This window comes from Sander vitreus, chromosome 17, assembly GCF_031162955.1.
Source record: "Sander vitreus isolate 19-12246 chromosome 17, sanVit1, whole genome shotgun sequence".
Taxonomy (NCBI): Eukaryota; Metazoa; Chordata; class Actinopteri; order Perciformes; family Percidae; genus Sander; species Sander vitreus.
The window spans coordinates 2,255,482-2,279,476 of record NC_135871.1 but is presented as its reverse complement, the minus strand read 5'-3'; the positions used below and the strand labels follow the sequence as shown (position 1 = coordinate 2,279,476).

General features: G+C 42.7%; 2 protein-coding genes across 3 annotated transcripts in view; both read left to right on the top strand.

The window, feature by feature from the left end:
- Positions 1 to 827: 827 nt before the first annotated feature.
- fgf8a (fibroblast growth factor 8a) lies at positions 828 to 7,115 on the top strand. Of its 2 annotated transcripts, none has more exons than XM_078273109.1 (5): positions 828 to 859; positions 962 to 998; positions 1,987 to 2,134; positions 4,912 to 5,018; positions 6,781 to 7,115. In XM_078273109.1, the coding sequence occupies exons 1-5, from the start codon at positions 828 to 830 to the stop codon at positions 7,063 to 7,065; spliced, it is 609 nt and encodes a 202-aa protein (XP_078129235.1). In that variant the 3' UTR covers positions 7,066 to 7,115. The 2 variants fall into 2 exon arrangements, with proteins under 2 accessions (XP_078129235.1, XP_078129234.1); XM_078273108.1 differs by having other exon boundaries at positions 1,954 to 2,134.
- Positions 7,116 to 23,398: 16,283 nt separating this feature from the next.
- fbxw4 (F-box and WD repeat domain containing 4) overlaps positions 23,399 to 23,995 on the top strand; it is a 71,888-nt gene continuing 71,291 nt past the window's right edge. The window contains exon 1 of the mRNA XM_078273316.1: positions 23,399 to 23,932. Within this exon, the coding sequence (XP_078129442.1) occupies positions 23,748 to 23,932 (185 nt within the window). The 5' untranslated portion in view covers positions 23,399 to 23,747. The remainder of the gene's footprint in view (positions 23,933 to 23,995) is intronic.

The window sequence follows — 23,995 nt, the reverse complement described above, 5'->3', positions numbered from 1 at the left end:
GGACCGCTGCTCAGGTAGAGATGTTTTAAATCAAGGGGGGAGGGAGGGAGAGTGGGGCTGGGGCTGGGGCTGTCCGCTTTTGTTCTGCAGGAAAGAGGGGGCTTGTTCTTAGGAGATCAGCCTGCCATTTTAACCGAGGGGGTGTGTGAGCGCCGATCGAGAGGCTTGACACGGGAGCAGTGTGGGATGGGAACAGAGAGAGAGGAGAGACGGAACGTCCAGTCTGCAGTCCTGACACAGCCGAGCGGAGCAGCAGCAGCAGCAGCATCGAGTCTCCTCTACAGCGGGATCACACGCACACACACACACACACACACACACACACACACACACACACACAGAGACACACACCTGAAGGCCGCGGAGGACCACGGGGATTACAAAGCACCAGGAAATAGTCTGACAGCGTGGACCAAATTGTTTGTAAAATAAATTATTAAGACAAATAGAAGAAGAAAACCCTGCTGCGTTTTTTTCTGTTTTTTTTTTTTTTCATCCACGAAACTTCAACGTGCAGCTCCGCTTCTGCAAGTGCACTTAGACTTTGCTGTAGCCTTCTGACAGAAACAGGTTTTTATTTGAATGAGAAATTATCATTTGTCATCACTGCTATTCGGCTGTTTAAGGGGAGCCTGATAATGGACATTTATTTAATGAGGAAAGTGCCCAATGTGCATGCCTGAGCCTCTCTGTCAGCACCTCTGACCTTTTTTTTTTGTGGATTTCGGTGATTTTGTTTTTGGACGGGAGTGTTTGATTTGTAACGAGATCAGCTGGACTTTGCCGCTCTGAGAGGGTCCTGGGAGAGCTTTTCACCTCCATCCAACATGCGACCCATCCCGTCCAGACTCAGCTATCTGTGAGTGTCTTTCCTCCCTCTCTTCCACTCTTTACGCACTGTAAATGCATCCCTCACGCAGCTCTGAACTAACTCCATGCATGTTATTCTTCTTCCTTGCAGGTGTCTACACTTATTCGCATTTTGCTATTATGCTCAGGTATGTCACTGCATTCATTTATTGCCATATACATGTTTTACAATGTTCCGGTTTTTTATTATTATTATTTCGAGCGTTAAAAAAATGAATCTTCGGAAACCTCTAAAACACAATGGCAATCAAAGCGCGTGATGCACGGGCGCAATGACAGCGAGAGGAGGAAAGGTGAGGGATCATCGTCACATTATGAGATACAACAATATCGGATGGCTCCCACGGTGCGCGACGGGCAGCGGGGCGCGCGGCCTGCTGGCAGGTTGCTAATGAACATACCGGCCCTGGCACAGGACGCGCGGGCACAGACGGGGCATCGGGGCGGAGGGAAATGCTTGCGAGTCGTGGGGTTCAAAGTAACCAGGGCCCTTTTTTCTCTCTCTCTCTCTCTCTCTCTCTCTCCCCGTCAGCAGCAGTCATTCCATCACAGTGGAGCGCGGCGGATAAAGAGACTTTTAAGTGATGTTCTGTAGAAGTTCATTTATCCCGTTCATAAAGTGTGTGCGTGTGTGTGTGTGTGTGTGTGTGTGTGTGTGTGTGTGTGTGTGTGTGTGTGTGTGTGTGTGTGTGTGTGTGTGTGTGTGTGTGTGTGTTTTGCGCTGTGGCGCGCATGCATTCTCCTGTACGCACAACCTGTAATCACGCCGTGCGTCTGTTTTGGAAGCTGTTAATTTGCCTTGGCAGCAGCGCGCCTGGAACTTGTTACACTTGTCACTCGGGGGAAAACAACAACATGCTGTTGTTGCGTTAGGATATCGTCCCCCCCCCTTTCTGTGTTTAAGTGCCTCAATCATTTCCTACAGTAACAAGACACAATTTGGCTTCACTCTTAGTCCAGATATTATTATTATTATTATTATTATTATTTTTTGCGCAGTTGCCAGTCAGTAAAATGAAAGAAATTCATAAATAAGACAAATTGTACACATTGATGATTGTGATGACGTCTAATTTCTGACAGGTAACCAATCAGTCCCCGCCTAATTTCACGCAGCATGTAAGCGAGCAGAGCGAAGTGACGGACCGCGTGAGCCGCAGGTTGATCCGGATCTACCAGCTGTACAGCCGGACCAGCGGCAAGCACGTGCAGGTCCTGCCCAACAAGAAGATCAACGCCATGGCCGACGATGGGGATGTGCACGGTAAGAAAAGAAAAAAGCCCCCCCCCCCCCGCAATAACTCACGTCTGTGCTCGATCCTCCGTGGTCGCCGAAATGTTAACCCGTTGTGTCAAACATGCTGTAATAATGCATACATACGTTCCTCTGATCTTAACTATTAACTAAAATAATTCATCATTTCTTATTTAGCAGTGAGGAATTAAGTTGGCTAGAAGACCCAACACAGAATTGGGTGATCATTTCTACTTAATAAAACAGACAAAAGGTTAAAGTCGATCACTTTTTCTTTCTCCATTTTTGTAGATATAGTTTTTCAAATAATTGACATCATTCGCATTCGGTGTTTACTGTACAGTAATAGGCCTACTTTGTTTTTTGAAATTTCGAAACCAATGCAAAGGATAATCGAGATTTATTTCATGTTATGTTCATTTTCTATGAAATGCTCTATGACCTGAAGAACAAAACCTTCATTGTGTGTTCAGCGCGGACATTTCAGATTCAGGTTTGATTACATTTCGCCATGCATTTCATAACACAAAGTAACTTCATGCCTGTATCTCTGTTGGCCTGCACATTTATACTATTTTACAATTCCATTTTTAAATCAAAAACTGTGCTTATTATTCGTTTTTAAGGATTCGGTTTTTTACCTGTATAAATCTACATAACATATCTTTTTTTGCTTTGTGATTGAAATGATTCCCAGCATGTTTTATTTTTTTATTTTGTTTAAACGGGGCTTAAAGCCAATATTATAATGTCATTTAACCCTCATGTTGTCCTCTGGTCAAATCTGACCCCTTTTATATCAGAAATATGGGTTTCTTTATTTCTTTATGTGACAATACATAAACATATGTTCCTTTGAATTATTACTCCAAATAGAAAATTAGGCATAATTTCATGTAAATGAGGTGCAGTGACCATAAATTCCAGAGAAGTGTAAAACGAGTGGTAATAAGTTGGAATCAAGTTGGCTAAGAGGATATAAGCCAGACCTGGGGGAGACTTTACAGGCTACTTTCTGCTTTATAAACAGGTGACAACACAAGGGTTAACTATAAGAAGAAGGCCTGGAGAATTAAAGAGCAACATGTCTGAGATATGAAATAGGCTAACTCGTAACCTTTTGAATGAGTGTGTGAATCAGGAATTTCTAATGCAAATCGGGATATCTGCAGAATATGTCCTCGTGCATTCAGTTCTTCAAAGATTTGTCTATTTGTGGTCTTGTTTCATGATACTGAAAATATCAAAGGCAAAAGTGGAACCCCCCCCTTATCGTCAGCATTTTCCTAAAACCTTCCCCTTTAACCAGAACAGTTAGCTGGTGCTGGAGGTGGTTTATGATCTCAGTCTCTACTGGTGGAGGTGGAGGTGGAGGGGAAACTGTCCGCTGGATTGTACACTGTGCTGGAGGCGGTTCTCCAGAGATCCCGCAGGTCTGGAAGAGCCATTAGAAGTCATCTTACTTCTACCTTCCGAACATTTCCTGCATAGTTCCCTATGCCGCTCTGGCCTACAGTTTTTGTTATATTCAGAGTAAACTGAATTCCACTAAAACATCTACTGATAATGGGGTACAGGGAGGTCCAATGTAGTTGTGCACGTGTGTGGCCTCAAATGAGTGTGCAAGCTATTCAGGTCATCTGAAGCAATTTTACGTGTGTGTGTGTGTGTGTGTGTGTGTGTGTGTGTGTGTGTGTGTGTGTTCTTGTTTAACTATATTCGTGGGGTCCAAAAAACAGGAATACAGTATACTTGTGGGGTCCGGACAGCTTTGTGGGGCCAAAATGCTGGACCCCACAACTTTAAAGGTCTGTTTGAGGGTTAAGACCTGGTTTTAGGATTAGGGTTAGAATGAGGTTCTGGTTAGGGTGAGGGTAAGGGTTAAGGTTAGGCATTTAGTTGTGATGGTTAAGGTTAGGGTAAGGGGCTAGGGAATGCATTATGTCAATGACGGGTCCCCACAAAGCTAGTGAAACGCAGTATGTGTGTGTGTGTGTCTCCCATGTCTGTCTTTGACTCTGCCCTTCATTCAGACCACCACTGTAACTCAGACGTGTAATGGTGATACAGTGGGTGGGTGACCCCGGTGACCCTGGGTTCGACGCCATTGAACCATTTTTATGAGACAATGTGGATTAGTGATGATATTTATGAATAAATAGCTCATCTCCTGTTGGCTTCTAATGTTCTGGAGAAATAGATATGAGAATGTGAAATGATTGCAGCGTGAACTGAAGATATACGCTACAGTCTGTTGGATCTTGTTGCACAGCAACTCCAAAAAAAAAAAGCACAAACCTCCCTAAAGTCACGCTGTCCGTATGGCCCTGTGTCTTTCAGTTCGTCTCGAGGTCTAGAGGTAAATGTGAAGCTTTACGCGTGAGATCAATGCAGATCTATTTGAAAAAGAATTCTTGATGGGCCTGCCAGGGTCGCCTCTTTAGCTTTCAAAGAATCAAGAGACACATGCTTTTATCATTGTGCAAGAATTTCAGCTTGCATAAATCCCCAGGAATGGTCCCACAGGTATGTGTGCGTGTGTGTGTGCGTGCGTGCGTCGTGCGTGTGTGAAAGAGAGAGGGGAGAAAGAGTATGCTTGCTTGGAAACACACTCAAGCATTTGTGTGTGTTGTCGATGCTTTTTTTGTCCATACATGCGCGTGGGCTGTCATTTATTCAGGTTTTTAATGTTTTAGGCATATTTCAGAACACACTTTAACCTTCTACCAGCCACCCTGTTCTCAGCTGTATTTCCTAACAAGACTCTTTTTGTTTGATTCCTTTAGCTAAACTCGTTGTGGAAACGGACACGTTCGGGAGCCGAGTGCGCATCAAGGGAGCCGAGACGGGCTTCTACATCTGCATGAACAAAAAGGGGAAGCTCATCGGGAAGGTGAGGAGAAACGTTGACCTCAAGCAGCCGAAGCAGAGGCAGCGAGAGGAGTTAGAGTGTGTCTTGTGTGTCTTCTGTTTTATAAAGGCCAAATCATCCATTAGTTTTTGGTATGTCAGTAGCTGTGGTGCTCCAGGCTGACATCTGAGACTACATGTTGTGAAAAGTGAACACAAGATGTTGTAGAAGCTCTTAAAAGTGATGTGGAATGATGTGCAGCTAGGTCTAGGAGGTTTGTGTTGAAGACAGGTCACATGTACAGTAAATAGAGCATAATAGCATCCTTTTTGAACCAGCTGGGTTGCTTTCCCACTGTGTACAGTTAGATATCACTGCACAGCAGATAAATACATTATTCCTCACCAAAAATAGTTCCAAAGACAATAACAATTACAATTATTTAAACAATAACATTGGTAATACTGTTCATCTAATCTCAAAACATCTCATTACAAGACCAAAACTAGCAATAATTCCATCATACCTCTTACTTATAGCTCATTCCTCTTACCAAATGTGTATCAGTCCACGGCTGAAAATAGTCCCCAACACATGCACCATTTCCTCCTGTTTATTTGATAAAAAAAACTACAGTGACCAGCTGTTTGTAGGAAATTACTGAGCTCTTTCAAAACTATATACTTGCGCAGCGTTTTGAAAGATGAACCTCTTCAGTAGGAACCAATGAGCTTGGAGACTCGTGACTTAAGGAGGACGACCTGCTAGATAATCATTTTATGCTTCTAAAATCAGTACAGCAGCGTGTTTAGAGGCTATATTATAATTAATAGTTAATACAGTGCTCCAGGTTAGGATTTATTCCTTGCTGTTATGTGAGTGTTTAGGCGTGTGTTTCAGGCTGAGGCTATCTCAGTGCCCCTCTCTCACTGTGATGGCTAATAAACAGAGCTGCCAGCCTCTCTGCAGCCCCCCCACACACATACACACACACACACACACACACTCCCCTCCACCCACCCAGCACCCTGCCTCGCACACCATCTGCCCCGAGCTACCGGCCCAGTCACAGCCTGCCCCGTGTGTCCGTTGAGAGAGAGGAAGAATGAACAGAGAGTGTGTCTTTTGGGTGATGTGTGCACATGGGTGTATCATGACTATTTTTAACACGCCGCGTGTTACAGTAGGCTATACTGTGTCCAAGTCCAGTTAATGCCGTTTCAGCTGACCTTACTGTACATTTTTTCGCTGATGGAAAGTGTGTCATGTTTTCTTTACAACTAAAGGGCCACACTTCACCCAGCTGTTTATTCACCGTCTCATCCTTGAGCTGCACTTTTGTCCCGCGGGGCTTTACTGTAACCAAACTCAGCAGAGGACTGGGGAGGGGTATTTAAATCGATTGGTTGTTATTCAATTCAAGCAGAGCATGCTCGCTTAAATTTCACCACAAATGCAACAGGAGATCAAACCAGCAGTGAAAGTGACACGTGAGGGCTGATTAAGGCTTTATGGCCGGAGGATCCGTCCTGCAGCTACTGACCCACAAGAGTTGCTGGATGTTTGCTGGAGGGGAGAAGAGTCATCGCTTACTGTCATTCCCCCTCTCTCTGATCTGTAATGACTGTAGCATATGCCGCATGTATGAGGGGAGGGCTGTGTGTGTGTGTGTGTGTGTGTGTGTGTGTGCCAGGCAGCACAGGGAAGCCTTTTTTACATCTGATATTTCTGATATTTCCCATCTGTAAATCGTCTCTGAACACACCCACTAACTGTGTTTCTCTGCGTGTGTGCATTTCTGCAGAAAAACGGACAAGGCCGCGACTGTATCTTCACCGAGATCGTCTTGGAGAACAACTACACGGCGCTGAGGAACGCCCGCTACGAGAGCTGGTACATGGCGTTCACCCGGCGTGGGCGGCCACGGAAAGGCTCGCGGACGCGCCAGCACCAGCGCGAGGTCCATTTCATGAAGAGGCTGCCGAAGGGGCAGCAGCCCGTCCACTCGAGCCACCACCGCCCTTTCGACTTCATCCACTACCCTTTCAGTCAAAGGACTAAACGCACGCGCTACTCGTCCGAGCGCTGAGGAGGAGGGAGAGAGAGAAGGGACAGAGAGAAAGTGGAGAAACTGACAGACTGACCGGAATTACAAGCAGCCGGCACACTCCTCCTCTCTCCAAAAAAAACAACAACCTCTAAAGACATTTTTATACTGAGCATTACTATATCTTAATACGTAGGTTGTTTTTCTATTTTTCCTCAAAGTCAAAAGAAAGCTGTACATAAACAAAAATATGAGAAATCTATTTTTGTACTCTAGACTTAGACCTGTGTAAAAAAGAAAAAGAAAAAAAGAAGTTTGTTTTTAGATGCACATAACTAATTGTCTGACTTATCGGGACATCTTAGTACAGTGCGTTATGTTTTTTTTTTGTTTTTTTTGATCAGTAGAGTCTTTTTTTTGGGATTCTCGCCTGCTGCTCAAGGAGACTTGAAGGGCCCTGATTGGCCGCACTGCCAGGAACACAAACTGTCACACACTGTGTGGCCGTAACACTGCAGTGTTGACTGGGATCATTCTGTATCTTTCTCACAGAGTGATGGAACAATGTGGCAGCTACATTTGATAATCACAGGTTTCCGTTTCTGACTGTAATGTTGATGTGTACAAAATGCAGTTTGTAAGGAACCCCTCACCCTCCTGTGTTCTTCTTGCCCCCTGAATGTCTGTTTTTATACATATATAAATATATTTTTTATTTGAGGATGTGTACAATAATTTTAAGGATGGAATATTTATTTAAAATGTGTAATAAATGTACATTAAAATACTGATATTAAACTCTTGTTTGGTACATGTCTGCTTTGGGCCCTATTTTTAACACAATGAAAAGAGTCACACCAGTTTGCTGAGCAGCCTAATCCTCTATACACACACACTGAGCTGTGTGTAAATACATTAAAGGACAATTCCGGCGCAAAACCAACCTAGGGGTTAATAACAGATGTGTACCCACACGATTGTTCTCTGGGACATGTTTTCATGCTAATAGAATGTGTTTGTAGCTTGAAAGAAGCTAGCGCGGACCGCTGATTAGCTTCCAACGCTAGTATTCGGGGCACAGGGAACGTAAAAACAAATCGCTATTTATACCACTAAAAAGGCTCAAAATATCACCACACTTCAACGGTAGCATAATGAGGGTCCCTAAATGTTAACCGAAGCATTGAGAACTTTGTAAGTGTACAGACAGTTTTATTAAAAAGATAGATTAGAAAGACAGTCGCATTCTCATATACAGGCGGCCGCCATCTTGGGAGCTACTGTCTTTCTAAACTATCTTTTTAATAAAACTGTAGATTTTATACAATGTGTGTGTGTGTGTGTGTGTGTGTGTGTGGGCTCCTTGGTGCACTTGCCGCTCTAGATGTTTTCTAGATGCGTCTTTTTCAGGATATCCTGTTTTAATGATAAAAAGGTTTCAATGGGCAGAGGCTAAAACGGTTTAGAAAATCTAAAAGAGGGGAAGTCAGAAATGGTGGTGGTGTTGTCATTGTGAAGTATATACTATAAATATGTACTGTCCAATTACAACACCATTTCTTGACTATGTCTTGACTTTTTCTTGACGAACAACATCCATCCACACATAAGCATAACCATTTTTGCCTCCTAAAAGTGATGCCATGAGATTCATGTACAAGCCGATAGCAGGTGAGCTATTAGTAATCCTAAGTATGTTAGCCTCAGCTGCTAAATCTGGCAGTATGCAGGCAACCCCTTCAATTCTGACAGCGCTCTGGTTGTCATTTTGCCAAATCTACACCACTGATAATTCAATTAGTGTTTGCATAATGTCAGCTTGTTTGTTAGTTAGCTGTATGGGGTCAGCTATCCATCACTGTCTTCTTCTTCTGGCTGGGGCTCACATCTTCAATCTTCAACTGTCCATCAACAAGATTGGCGGTTGGATCCCCAGCTCCTCCGCCCTCATGTCAAAGTGTCCTTTAGCGTAGTCTCGCATTGCCAGACCTTCCTCCACAGCGCTGCGGAGGAGGGTCTGGCTAGTCCACGCAGCATTCTGGGATGGGAGAAAAACGTGCTCTGGTTCATTGGCATTTCTTTAAACCAATCACAATTGTCTTGGGCGGTGCCATGAGCGATTTTATACCCTTTATAGGGGGGGGGCTCAAGCAAGTACTATACCTGAAACTAAAATAGCCATTATAAAAAATACAAACCCAACTTGGACAGACCAACAACAAGTGGACCAATGAGGAACCAGGAGCCAAACAGTGACACAAGACCCCAATGTTTGCTTTTCTCTCTTCCTCCAGTAGTATCTCTCCATGTAGATAGTTCACTTTTATTTGTTCAGGTTTTGAGATATCTGTCAATACAATGGAGGTGAATGGAATTCAAGTCGTAGTGCTCACTATATTGAAGTTTATTTATTACATTTATGACATTTAAGTTAAGTTACCACTCCTGTAATGCTGGATCAGTGTGCAGAGTCTGAGTCCTCCAAATCATAAAAAATCATTTTATTTGGTGTCTCATAAACTGAACATTTATTACTGAGGCTGCCCTGCGCCCCCGGTAACACAGGCCTACAGTCTATTCCAGCACCAAGCTCTGAGCCTATTTCATTAACAGACCCAAACGGAATCTGCATATTTTTTAAATTATTTTTATTTTTTTAAGTTTGCAGCGGTGACCCCTGGAATTTTGTGGAATTTTCCATGTGCCATCCGCAGATTCCATGTGGCCCTGTTCATTACAGACCAGGTTGTACGTCTTACACTACCCTTGTGTTGTCTTCCCGTCGACTATCAACTTGTCCTCCCGGGTCAAAATTGAAAATGACCAAAATTTAACGTTTTTGTCTCTTTATTTACCCCACTACCATTACTATTTACTCTTGGAATTCATGGTCAATAAACGTTTTTACTGTAAATTAAATGATGTCAGTTAAAAAAGCAGAAATTCTTAATTATTTTGACTAATAGTTAAGATCAGAGGATAATAAATGGGTGATCACAGACTGGTATTAGTGAAAGTTTAGTCAGAATGCGGTTTAGAAACCATTTAAAAAAAATTTCAAATGCTATAAAATTGAAATTCGGACCATTAATTTTACTTGTGAAGAGCGTTGAGTGGAACCATCCATGTTATACATCTATGTTATTGGGACGATTTGGTTGATGGAAACCCAAATGTCTGAAATAGAAACTTTGAAAATGGGTCAAATTTGACCCAAGGACAACAGACGGGTTAATGAAGCAGGTCTCGAAACACTGATTAGACAAAGGCCTAATTGCGTCTAATGGCACACTTGTAGTGCTGAACTTTCTGGGGTTTTTATAGTCTGGCTATCAGCAGACCAAGCTCAATCTTTTCAGATTGAACATTAGTCTGGGGAGTCTGCTCTCAACGGGTATAGTTCAAATGACTCTGTACGCAATTGGATAGTACTTCAACCAATCAGACCAACGATCCGGGTGACGTAAACAAAAAGCTGCTTGGTCGCTTCTCTATCGTCATCGTGTTAAACCCACCAATAGCGCGCCAGGTGGATAAGCCGCAAATTTGTAATGGAAGCAGGATAGATAAACGTACAGGTTTCCACCCTGAGCTGCAGGAAGAAATCTAATTGCCGGCGGATCAGGCTGGGTTTACGCAGTCTAGCTGAAATACGTTTACATGACTCTGGTCATGTAACTTGTCTTCAGTACCATTTCCTCATTTTTCATAGCATACATATTTTAATTGCAGGGTTTCTCAACCCATTGTATACCTCATCTGTTTATTTACTTTTACTGAGAACATTATTGATGGGATTTTTTTGAGTTTGATATTATTTTTGGCACATTTGTCAAAAAACAAAAGAAAAAAAATGTGTGCTTCTTATCTACTGTTGGTGTTAACCTTCCTACACCAGCACCTCTTAACTGAACAGAAAGAAAACGCTGCGGCCTTTGGTTTCTCCCCATATGAAACCTGACCAGGGAAAGCTAACAGGGTAGGTATTCTTAGTCTGATCCCAACAGGGATAACAAGGTCACCCCCCCCCCTCCCTTTCTTTTTTTTTAGCAGATAGCAGCATGTCAGTGTCAGAGCACTTTGCTGTTGTGGGGATGATACTGCTGTGTTTGTTTTTAGGCTTTAGCTTCCATCAGGTTCTGTAACTCTCAGTATCTCCACTGTTATTCTTTCATCTCCCGCCTTTTAACACCCCAGCGTTTAATCTGATTGGACAAGGTATGTTTGTGTGAAAGAGAGATGGATAACTACATGGATTTGCCAGTGAACGTGTTTGATATTTTGCCTCGTATTGGTCCAGTTAGTGTCATCTACTTCTGATATGACGCGTTTTGTGATCAATCAAATTAGGTTATTATACTTTAACGTGAACTCCACAACAGTCCAAGAAAACCAATGTTGAATCCCTGTGTGTGTGTGTGTGTGTGTGTGTGTGTGTGTGTGTGTGTGTGTGTGTGTGTCTGTGTGTGTGTGTGTGTCTGTGTGTTTGTTTGCCAGCAGGAGAGCAAATAGTTCCAGCACTGCTGATTGAAAGTTGGCCATACATTTCCTTCAAGAGGACATTTGTTGCAGACCTCTCTCAACATACGGTTGAGTTTAGGAAAAGGTCGTGGGTGGGCTTACGTTTCCGTGACACACGGGAAGAACGGGACGGTTAAAGAAGAAAGCAACTTTAGGAAACACGCAGGACACGAACTCCGGTCACCTGGGTGAAAGTCCTGTGTTTGACCCATCCACCACCCCAGCCAACCTCCCTATGCGGAATTTTTTTCGTCACTTCAGACACTGACAGCCACTGTCCAAACGTCCGTATTTTACGAGTTCAGAGTGAGAACGGGTTGTAGAGATAGGTGTAAGACAGGATGTTCATTCAGGGTCCAAAATGAAGGTCTTCTTCCAGAGTCCAAGAGGATGGTATTCTTCTGGGTTCTCCAGGGTTGAAAAAGGGCAAAAGAGAAGAGACAAATAAAGAAGAAAGGAAAGAAGAGAGGAGATAAGAGAGGTAAGTAAGAGCATGAGGGAGACAGAGCCCAGGGCAATTTGATTGAAAGAAAACGAAGGACACTTTTCTGGGCTCCTTTTCAATTTGTGATCTGCAGAATCATCCAAAATGAATCCAATTCCTGAAATATTTTTCTACTATGTTACCTACGTATGTATTAGTTTATAAGCGGTTTTAGATGGAACTGGCAATGCAGTGACAATGTTACTGTTCTTACGATGCACTCAGACTTTACATTTCCTTCTTCCTTTGTTCACACAAATTTAGCTGTTGGAGTGTTTGTGATTGTTATCCAGCCAATCGATGACACTCCATCGGAGAGTGTGTGAGTTAAAGTGTGTGCATGCAACAGAGCAGCACTGGTTTTAAAAACTTACTGGGAACTCCTATTTTCCTTTACAGTAAATCTTGACTTCGTACATTCATTAAGATGTTGAATGTTGATGAGATGAGCCCAAAGGTTTGTGAATGTGACACCACTTCAACTCTTCCCACCTATGTTCCCCAGTGTGAACACATCTCCCAGCAGCCCGAGGGCCTGAGGGTGGCACAAGAAAAAGCTATGGAATCATCAGTACTGTCAAAAGGGTTTTATATCCTTGGACATACAAATGTTTACCCTGGAAATCCAGAGTTCTCGCGAGAGCACAATTTGAATTTGCTCAGCGAGCCCCTCTGGCATTCAGTAACGGTGCTCATTAACTACGCCCTTGTAGCCGAGCTGCACCAATCACATCGGTGTATCTGATATAGGCGGGCCAGAGGCGAGCTAAACAGATGATGACGTCCAAGTCATTAGTAAACATTTCAAGTTGGCTACGAATGAACATGATGTTGTTTAAAACGGATTTGGCCGCTACAATGAATGAGTTAGACTTGACTTTTTATCTAAAAGAGGAACAGCAGACGGCGCTCCAATCGTTCCCTTGCAAGAAGGACGCTTTTGCTGTTTTGCCGACCGGATAATGCAAGAGTTTAATCTACCAGTTAGCTCTGCTGGTAGCTAAGAGTTTAATCTACCAGTTAGCTCCTCTGGTAGCTAAGAGTTTAATCTACCAGTTAGCTCCTCTGGTAGCTAATAGTTTAATCTACCAGTTAGCTCCTCTGGTGGCTAAGAGTCTAATCTACCAGTTAGCTCCTCTGGTAGCTAAGAGTTTAATCTACCAGTTAGCTCCTCTGGTAGCTAAGAGTTTAATCTACCAGTTAGCTCCTCTGGTAGCTAAGAGTTTAATCTACCAGTTAGCTCCTCTGGTAGCTAAGAGTTTAATCTACCAGTTAGCTCCTCTGGTGGCTAAGAGTCTAATCTACCAGTTAGCTCCTCTGGTAGCTAAGAGTTTAATCTACCAGTTAGCTCCTCTGGTAGCTAAGAGTTTAATCTACCAGTTAGCGCCGCTGGTAGCTAAGAGTTTAATCTACCAGTTAGCTCAGCTGGTAGCTAAGAGTTTAATCTACCAGTTAGCTCCTCTGGTAGCTAAGAGTATAATCTACCAGTTAGCTCCGCTGGTAGCTAAGAGTTTAATCTACCAGTTAGCTCCTCTGGTGGCTAAGAGTCTAATCTACCAGTTAGCTCCTCTGGTGGCTAAGAGTCTAATCTACCAGTTAGCTCCTCTGGTAGCTAAGAGTTTAATCTACCAGTTAGCTCCTCTGGTAGCTAAGAGTTTAATCTACCAGTTAGCTCCTCTGGTAGCTAAGAGTTTAATCTACCAGTTAGCTCCTCTGGTGGCTAAGCGTATGGGGCTCTGGATACGTAACCCCGTGTATTGTTGTGATTGGTCGTAGTGTTATCCAATTGCGTGCAGTGAGATTTTCAAATGCATGCTTGGTGCCGCCCCTCGAGTTGGGTCATCATTTTCATTACTCATTGCCAGACCCTTAATCTTTCAGATTTGCATCTGGATTTCCAGGCTAATAAATGTTGTCAATAAAGTAAGAAAGTGAAACTGAATGATGAGTTCTCAGCCTATTACCAGATAATAAAGCTGGTGATGCAATGAGAGACCTACAGGACAGTCAGAGCTGATCCAGGCAGATGGAACACAAAGGCTAAAAGTTCAAAACGTTTTCGAACTCTATGAGTCATACAGTGCATTTACATACACAGATGTAACCAGGGTGTGGGTTTTACCCCGGTTAACTTATTGACCCTTCTGTTGTCCTTGGGTCAAATTTGACCCGTTTTTTTTTTTTTTTTTAAGTTTCTATAGCCGAAAATTTGTTTTTTTTCCAACTAAACCAAAGCATCAAAAACGTCCTGGTACGTCTTTAGACTCAATGTGGGCCAAAAACGTTGAAAAAGCAAAAACATTTAAAAAAAACCCACCAAAAACATTTTAAAAGTCGCCAGATGACTGACAACTTGTTCGGCTCATTATATCAGTAACGTTAACCAGTGTTGGGTGGAGTTAGCTAGCGTTAACTAACATTAACGTTAGCCAGCAGCCGCTGCTCGTGTTGCTCAGTCCCTCCATTTTTTTGCCGAGACAGGGTTGACAGCTCCAGAGATGGACAACCTGTTTAGCCATCGCCCTCTTTCTGCAGATGGCCCGCTAATTCGGACAACGCTGTTTAGTTGTATGGTATCATAGCAACGGCTATGACTCCCAGTGCCGACGGATTATTTCCGGTTAAACAACCACTCCAGCGGTGTGGGGAGGGGCAGTTACTTCTTACTGAAGGAGTTCTCTACCTCTGTTAACCCTTGTGTTGTCTTCCCTTCTTGTCTTACTTTTTGGGGGTCGAAATTTATAATAAAAAAGTTTTTGTCACTTTTTACATGTTTTTGTAACCTTTTTCAGTTTTTAACACTTTTTTAAAAGTTTTTTTAAGCTTCTTCAGTGTTCTTTTACCATTTTATTTTTCAAATGCTATAGAGTTTAATAAATCATCCAAATTCAATGAAAGCAGTGAACTGATCATTTATTTCACTTGTAAAGAGCGTTGCAGGGAACCATCCACATTCTTTATTTTGACAGTTTGGTTGAAAGAAACTCAAATTTCTGATATAGAAACTTTGAAAATGGAACAAATTTGACCCGGGGACAGTAGGAGGGTTAACCGGGTTATGAGAACTCCGATTTTAACCGGGGTAAGGTGTTTACATGGCGTTTGAGAAATCGGGGTATTGCCTTAACCCGAATATAATCGTTTTTTTAAACTGCATGTAAACACACTGATTGACTCATAGAATGTTTTTGATGTTAGCATGTACAATTGATTGGGGCTGCAAATGACGATTATTTTCATTATAAATTAATCAGTTGATCATTAATCGAGTCATTGACTAATTATTTGGTCTATAAAAATGTCAGATGGAAATGATGTAAAAAGAGAAAAGGCCATCACAATTACTCCAAGCCAAGGTGACATCTTTAAATGTCTTTTTTTTTGTCTGACCATTTGTCTGAGATATTCAAAACATCGCTGCATGCTGCATGCTGCATGCTGCATGCTCATCTTTACAGCTCATTTGTTGTCATGGAAATCCAATTTCATCCCATTTTCAAAAAATATCTTTGTCATGATGAAAACCCTATTGTGACCCTGCACTTCTGGACGAGTTCCTTCACTACTTAATCCTGATCTATGAAAGGCTGTTGAACCCAAAGCACACTGAATTAAATGGATTAGACAATACTTGACATTAATCTGCTTAACTCCTTCCACATTGGATTAAGGGAGGGATCTGTCCCTTAGGACTTCCCACAGAAGCTCACAGACACCAAATCAATCAATTAAAGCCAGTGCTTTGGGATAACTCAATGATGTAACCTGATAGCAATTGAAAAATACTGATAATATACAATTTTGATAGTTTATAATGTTGCTTCTCTGGAGCCTCTGAAAGACCAGTAGACATTGTGTAAATTGATTCAATTAGGGCCCTAGTCTGCCCTCTCCATTACAGCCCCCACCACTGCCTCCAGTGTCTGTAAAGTCAGAGTGAACCTCAGCGAACCTTAGGGAACTGGCTTGTGGGAAAAATCACACCTTCTGTGTCGCCAATGCTGCCATGCAAATGTGGAGCAATTCCAGTGCCGAAAAACGGGGGTAACATCGCTTTCATCCATTTTATTGAGTCGCAACCATCATTCTTAACCCCGGATAAACAAACAGAGCTACCTTCTTCATTTGCTTAGGGAGCAATTTAACCCCTGCCTCGACCCCACCACCTAACACCCCCGTGGAGGCCGTAGAATAGCAGGGGTGACCAGAGAACACAACCCTGCCTCCCTAAGCACCCTGAATGCCACAAGCCAACACAGAAGCAGCCCCCATCAAAAAGCACTTACAACCTCCAGCCACTTGTATGTGCTCGGAAACATTCAATGAGTTGAGGGTTTTTCCCAAGGAGCAAACCGCTCTGGGCTGACTTAAGCTGTAGACAGTGGGAGAGTCATATAGCCTAACAAGAGTAATCTGAACTTCTTAAGGACCTTTGTCAGGAATATATTGACTTATGAAGATATAATTTTTTCTTTAAGTAAACGAGTCCATTAAAGTCTATCGACTGCTTCAGAAGTGAATGGGACATTTACAGATAACAAATCTGAGTCACTTAAATGACATTTGGTGCACGTCATTTTGGTCAGTTTCAAAATGACGTATATTAGTTTGTTCCATTGCTCACTTTTCTCTCCCTATTATTGATTTAATGTTTGTTTTTTTCTTATCTTTCTACCTGTTGTTATGTGTTTTGTCACATAAACTAGGAGCAACAGTCCTATTGTTACAGTTTCATTGTTTGATTGCTTTTTACGCCTGGGATCCACTTAGAATTCTTGTACTGACAGTTTTACGGTACAACTACTTCTCTTATACAATTTATACATGACGTATGTGTGTATGCATTGTTGGTAATGCTTAATTTACAAATAAATTCCTTGATTGTAACAAAAAATGAAATCTTTATATACTCTGGTGTGTTGAAAGGTTTACTCATGCATCAAAGTGGTCGTGTAATCTTAACATAGCAGCGACGGGATCACAGAAGGCTTGTATCATGTGGACGTGCCAACAGTTTTGTTGTCATTACTTAGAATTCCTCATGGGGGTGACAGAAACTATGCACTATTGCTTTAAATTAAAAAAACAAAAACAAATGAAGACGCACATTAAGCTCTGGTGTAGGTCTTTTTATTTGGCGATCAACTTTTCATTAAAAGTTCATCTTGAAAACATCCTCACGGCATGGATAATAAATTCGCAATAATGTCCTCCTCATAGCTATGGTCCTAACCACCAACGTGAAACCACAAGCTAGCTAGCTAGTTTATTGGCGTTGCTCATGGGTGTAGAGGAGGTGCTATTTTGTGATTCGTGTTCCCCACAGCAGGCGGAACTTGTTATAAAGTTAGCATAACAAAGCTGTCCTTTCAGGGTAAAGATATGATTGGTCAGTTTGACTGTCATTTGAAATTAGCCTCTCGTTGAAAACTATTGTTCGGCCCTCTGTCATTTTATAGCTGGACCACCAATCACAGAACTTAAAGCAAGCATAGCTTCTTTCCAGCAACTGCTGAGGCAGCAACATTCTGATAGGACGACAATTCATTTACACACACACTTACATTCCAACATCAACTGAATAGGTAGCTGTGTAGGGTTTATTTCCTCAAAAATGTTTGTTCAAACATTGACTGTCAAATGATGACTTAATAAAATAAAATTACAACTGATGATTGTTTTTTAGAATATCTTAGGCCCTCTTTGAGGACCTAGAGGGCCCTGACAGTTCCCCACTGGCCACAGATTTTTCCTTTGTTGGTTGCGATTCAGCTGGGAGAATTTGGAGTCTTGTCCTGACCCCAGTATTTCTAAAATCCTGGCTACACCTGTGAATAGGTCTGACCCATTACAGCCAGTACTCACTTAATATTGAAGTGTTTTGACAGTTGTAGGAATCATGTTGCTCATAAATGCTAGTCCGATATGGTTCGTCTGTGTTTAAGTCCCATGACCCATATTTAATTGTGTGGAACTACATTATATGACTAGCAGTGCCAAAACAAATTTACACTACTACAGTAAAATTAGAAAACGGAAAGAATAAATTCAATGTACAAATGATTTAATGATAATAATAATAATAATAATATATAACTGTTATAAGAAAGCAACTTAACACTGCTTTACTTTGGAAATGTGTCAAAACACAATGTATCTGATTAGTGAGCAGTGATTTCATACTGTACTGTACTGAGCTGCTTGTTAGCACGGCAGAGTACAGAAGCAGTAAGGTGGATGGATTCTCTATCAAAAATGACAGCCAGCCCATTAAACCCAAGCCCCCATTCATCAGTGCTAACAAAAGCCACCAGTCCAACCAGGCTGGATAATTGAAACGCAAACAACTGATCAAAGTGAAGCTCTAGCTCGACAGTTTCATTGTTTGTGTACGGGCCTTATGCGAGACCTGTTGACTTTTCCAATTGGAGCTGTAAACTTTTGTTTGTCCATGCATTTCCAAGACTGATTGTCAGTCTGATCTGAACAATTACCAGCTAAATGTGTTTGCCAGCTCAGGCAGAGCCCCCTCCCTTTTTTGCTGCCCTAAAAAGATCAAAAGGGAAGACCCTCCCCTCCCTTCCATAGCCCCCTTAAAACACCCCCACCACATCCCCCAAACGTCCCTTCCACTCCCATAACCCTCCTCCCAACCTCTTCATTTCCTTTTAGCCATGACAGTTCAGCTGGAAAGCCAACCATAAATGATTTTCTTCGACGGCCCAGTGTTTGGGACATGGCCTTTTAGAAAGCACAGCTTTCAACAAGGGGACATGTCTTTAAGAAAAAGAAAAAGGAAGAAAGAAAGAAAAAACGATCTGCATATTTCAATTATGTGCGGTTGTGCTCAGCTGATCAAAGAGCTGCAGGGATGCCACTCGTAACTGAAGGCTTGAGGACCCTCATGATGTGAATGAGCACAAATTGATGCTACTGATGCTAAACGGTTAAGCGCCTCACAAAATGTCATAAGGTCAATCAACTTTTGGTAGTCATTTGACCGTGGCAGTTTTAGTGGCTAAACAGCCCTCGGGGATGGGCTGGGCTGGATTCCACTTTCATTCTATTGCACAATGTCAGTATAAATCACAATATGAGGTGTGGAGGGAACGCTGTGCCAGAAAAGACATATGATCAAACAAAATCTAGTGTCCATGCATTGTCCGCTGAAATGATTCACTGGTTCATCATACACTGAAAAACATCATACTGGAATTTAGTGAAATAAAGAACATGACTAATTATAAGCCCCTTTGTCACAGAGATTTCACAATAGTGCCGTAATGAAGGGCAGCGATTATATGCCGGCTTTGTTTATTCACACAGATCCAAGCAAAGGCGAATTAATGCCACCCCAGTGTGTGATTTCACATAGCATGAGGCATTCTGGGAGTAGAAGAGGCGTGACATGTAACACAACAGCATCCGTGTCTAGTGTGTGTGAGCCGATCCACACCGTGAATCAAACCAAGCGTACCCGACCCGACCCACAAACTTATGCATTATAGGCTAGTAGCAAAATTAAAGTAGGACAAGAGAGAGAGAGGACAGAGACGACTGCAGCGCCACAGCTGGTGCGTGTAGTCCCGCCATGTCGGCCGTCTCTTACGTTAAGACGTCGGTTGGGCGCTGTTACAGTTCTGTGACTACTTCCACTGCCGGTTTAAAGGTGCAACAATTCTGTCCCCCAATTCCGTCTTCCTAACGTTCAAGTAGACGGCAAGGTGGATTAAAGGCGCAACAGTCCCATCTTGAACAGGCTGTGTGAAAGGGGCTATTGTTACAGAACAAGAGGAAGACCGTGAGTGCAGTTAAAAGCCCTGTAAAAAGCTAATAATTGGATCTTGAGTTAAGATATTTTTGTTTCGCACACTCAATAATAACAAAACAATCTTATAATTTGGCTGAACTGACCCTTTAGGACTTCTGCAGGCCCATGTTAGAACTTGAAATGGTGAGTTCAATTATTGTCCGGCTGAGCGCTCACTGTACTCATTTTATCATTTGTATGGAGGTTAAAACTCTCCTGGAAGCCATCTTTTTTCTTCTAAAAAGTAAAAAAGTGAAGTCATGGTTGTTTCTGATAATTATATAAAAAAAACAATGCTATCTATGTCACAATACCTACCTCTGTTTAGTCATTTTTGATTGTTTTACTGGTACTCCAGTCATTAACGTCTCCTGTTCAGATACATGCTATTCCCCACCTGCCCTGTAGCTGCCCTCAGTGTGTTCCCACCATTTCCAGTCCAGTGATCCCCTCATTCACCAGCACACCTGTTCCCCATTCCCTCATTGCATAGATTACCAGCCATCTTTCCCCAGTTTTTTGCTAAATCATCTAATGTACAACCAAGTCTTAGCATTCCAGTCTTTGTTCCTGTTTCTTGCCTGCCTGTTCCTGACTACAGCCTGTTCCTGGTTCCGTCTACCTGCCCTTTACCTGCTTAAGTTGATTATCTGTTGCCAAGCTCTTACCGACTTCTTACCAAGTAAATGTCTCTGTGTGCAGAACGGTAACTGTTGGATCTGGCCAGAATAGACTCAGCTCCCGGTTCAGGAAGTGCTCAAAGCCCAAGAAAGCGATATTTGCTCGAGCGGCAGAGGGCAACCATCACCCAGTTTTCTTTTTAGACACTCCAGTTTGTCTTCGTGAACCTCATCAATACCTACCTCCAGTACCCCTGGTGGCGTGAAGAAACCCATGCCGCTGAGCTAAACCAAGTTGACAACCAAAGAACTCTTGCACCGCCTCAGAGAGATGTTCAAGATGTTCATGACTCTGGTAAGGACGAGGAGTTCATGGACAGTGTTGGCCGAGCACTTGGGGTTAGGTATGTTGCACCTACAAGGAAGCCAGCGTGGTGAACAGTGAGCTCCTCAGTAGGGTGACACATTACACCACCCCCTAGAGAACTAGAAATGTCAGGTAACCACCTTGAACATTTAAGTTTTCACCTGATAAGCTCCAGACAGTATACTGTCATTCTTGGTGACACATGGCTCGTTAAACACAACCCTCACAAAGACTAGTCCACTGGGATTATTCTGGGTTTTGAGTAATTTCTGTCTGTCTGAATTCTGCCCTGTCTCCTGTGTCATTTGATACCTCATTTCCTGAGTTCCCAGACCTATCTGGGGTGCCCCCTGATATCTGGATTTAAAAGAGGTCTTGAGCTACTCCTTTGCACCACACAGACCCCATGAATGTGCCATTTACTACAGCCTATACCAAACTAACTGCAAGCATCAGCTTTTTAATTTCTAACTATAGTTGTGCTGCTGCCCCTTTACATACCTGTATCTGTTATGGCTCCTCTTTTCAGTGGTCACCGTCTCCCCAACCTGTGGAGGCTTTCCAGATTCTCAAGCCTCGCTTTCCCTTAGCTTCCATCCTGATCCTCCCAGATCCCAAATGGCAATTTGCGGTTGAGACGGATGCTTCTGAGGATGGGGTAAGAGCAGTGTTTATCATGATCACGGAAGGCTTGTATCATGTGGACGCACCGAATCTACAGCAACTAGGAATAGATGTTCATTTCTGTTGGATACCAGCATTGGGAATAGGGGGAAATGAGGTTGCCGATTAAAAAGTCTAAAAGTGCATTAAACAGAAATGATAAGGACATTTTAGAAATTTGTTTGTAAGGTCAGACGCAAAATCACTAATTCATCATGAAATAAGGACATCTTAATCGGCAGGTTATCTGGAATAACGAGGGTAACGAGGGTAGAGATTAGGTCTGGGTTAAAATGATCGATTGTTTGAGTGATCTGAAATCAATTTCTTATTTTTATGTCATTTCACCATAAATGTGGTGATGTAAACATATATAAAATATTGGAGGGTTGCTTTTGCTTGTACAATTTACAGCATACGTTCTCTGAGTATCACTTTTGTATCCCAGCACCTAATTGATATCAAACCAAATTGGAAATGTAATCAGATCAGGACCTTGTGAATCGGAACTGAATCGATTTGGGAAATCAGTGGCGATACCCCGCCCTAGTAGAGATTGTCATACAATTCAAAAGCCTGTCTGAGTGAGAAGTAATAGAGGTAGCCTACATGTATGAAAAAAGATGCAGTTTTTTAGGTCAGGATTAGGACCATGCTACTTTATATATTATACATGATGAAAAAGACAGCGTCTGTTTAAATGTGAGACTTGTAACTGCGAGGAAACTGTTGAACACGTGCTGATAGGTTGTAGCGGGACAGCGACAAGTGTCGAAAAAGTAAAAAAATAAAAGATTTAAAATTTTTACCCAGAAAAACAAAAAGTTTCATGGTCGAAGACAACACAAGGGTTAAAGTGCTCATATTATGCTTTTTGGCTTTTTCCTTTTCCTTTATTGTCTTATATACCTTTTTTTTGTGCATGTTATAGGTTTACAAAGTGAAAAAGCCCAAAGTCCACCCCCAAAGGGACTTACCATCTCCAACAGAAAACACTGTTCACAAACTGCTCCAAACAGCTCTATTGTAGTCCAGCCTTTACTTCAGAGACAAACGTGGTCACTTTGGAACACACGTTATAATGCTCACCTAGCTGCTAGCATGGCACGCCCTCATACTCTGCTTCTGACTGGCTAGTAGTCCTTACCTAGGTACTGTCAGGGCACGCCCTCATACTCTGCTTCTGACTGGCTAGTAGTCCTTACCTAGGTACTGTCAGGGCACGCCCTCATACTCTGCTTCTGACTGGCTAGTAGTCCTTACCTAGGTACTGTCAGGACACGCCCTCATACTATGCTTCTGACTGGCTAGTAGTCCTTACCTAGGTACTGTCAGGGCACGCCCTCATACTCTGCTTCTGACTGGCTAGTAGTCCTTACCTAGGTACTGTCAGGGCACGCCCTCATACTCTGCTTCTGACTGGCTAGTAGTCCTTACCTAGGTACTGTCAGGGCACGCCCTCATACTCTGCTTCTGACTGGCTAGTAGTCCTTACCTAGGTACTGTCAGGGCACGCCTTCATACTCTACTTCTGACTGGCTAGTAGTCCTTACCTAGCTACTGAGCATGTGTGACTCCCAACAAAGATGAACAGAAGTGAGATGTCTCACTCTGTAGCTAAAACAGAGAGCTCAACACACAGGGTGAAAAGAGGAGCTGCAGCAATGTGCAGTACAACAAAGATATGGTGTTAATTAAACCATGTAACCCTATTCTGATATAACCTCTAAATACAGTTATGAACCTGATAATGAGCATAATATGAGCACTTTAAGTCATGATGTTACACACTCCGGTACAGTAGGTGGCGCCATGCACCGTGAACGTTGGTTTGTAGCCCGCCAATACAACTGAAGAAGAAGAAGAAGAAGAAGAAGAAGAAGAAGAAGAAGAAGAAGAAGAAGAAGAAGGTGATGATTATGATTTTTCCAAGGGTATTTTGACCATACATCCATGATTTTGACAGGCAAAAGTCCGTGACATATTGGATGTATAATACGCATGAGACGCACAGAAGAGAGACGCACTACTGAGAGAACCCAGCACCTCACGTCATCACGTCCAGTTACGTAGGGTAGTCGTCATCAGCTGTCAGTTCACTGCTAGAATGGCATCCTGTTTCCTCCACGGATGTATTATAAGAGGTTTCCTCTGTCCTGCTGCTCTCTAAAGATGAGACAGTTAGTTTGCTGTGTTCAGCAGCTGTTTTTACTAAGTAGCACCGTGTCGTGTGTGTGGCGGACATAGAGTGCTGTCAGCATGCTGCTGTCCCAGCTGCCAGAAGACGTTCTCTATCATATCTTGTCTTATTTGGACTACACATCTCTCAGTCGCCTCTCTCAAGTTTGTAAAACTATTTACCACTTTGTAAACCGGGACGCTGTGTGGAGGAAGATTGCCAAAGAGTTTTTAAACACTGGAATCACTCGGAATGGGACGGACATGTAAGAAACCAGTCGCACACTGATGACAGAGCTGATGTTTACGTTCTGCGCAGTTTACCTTCC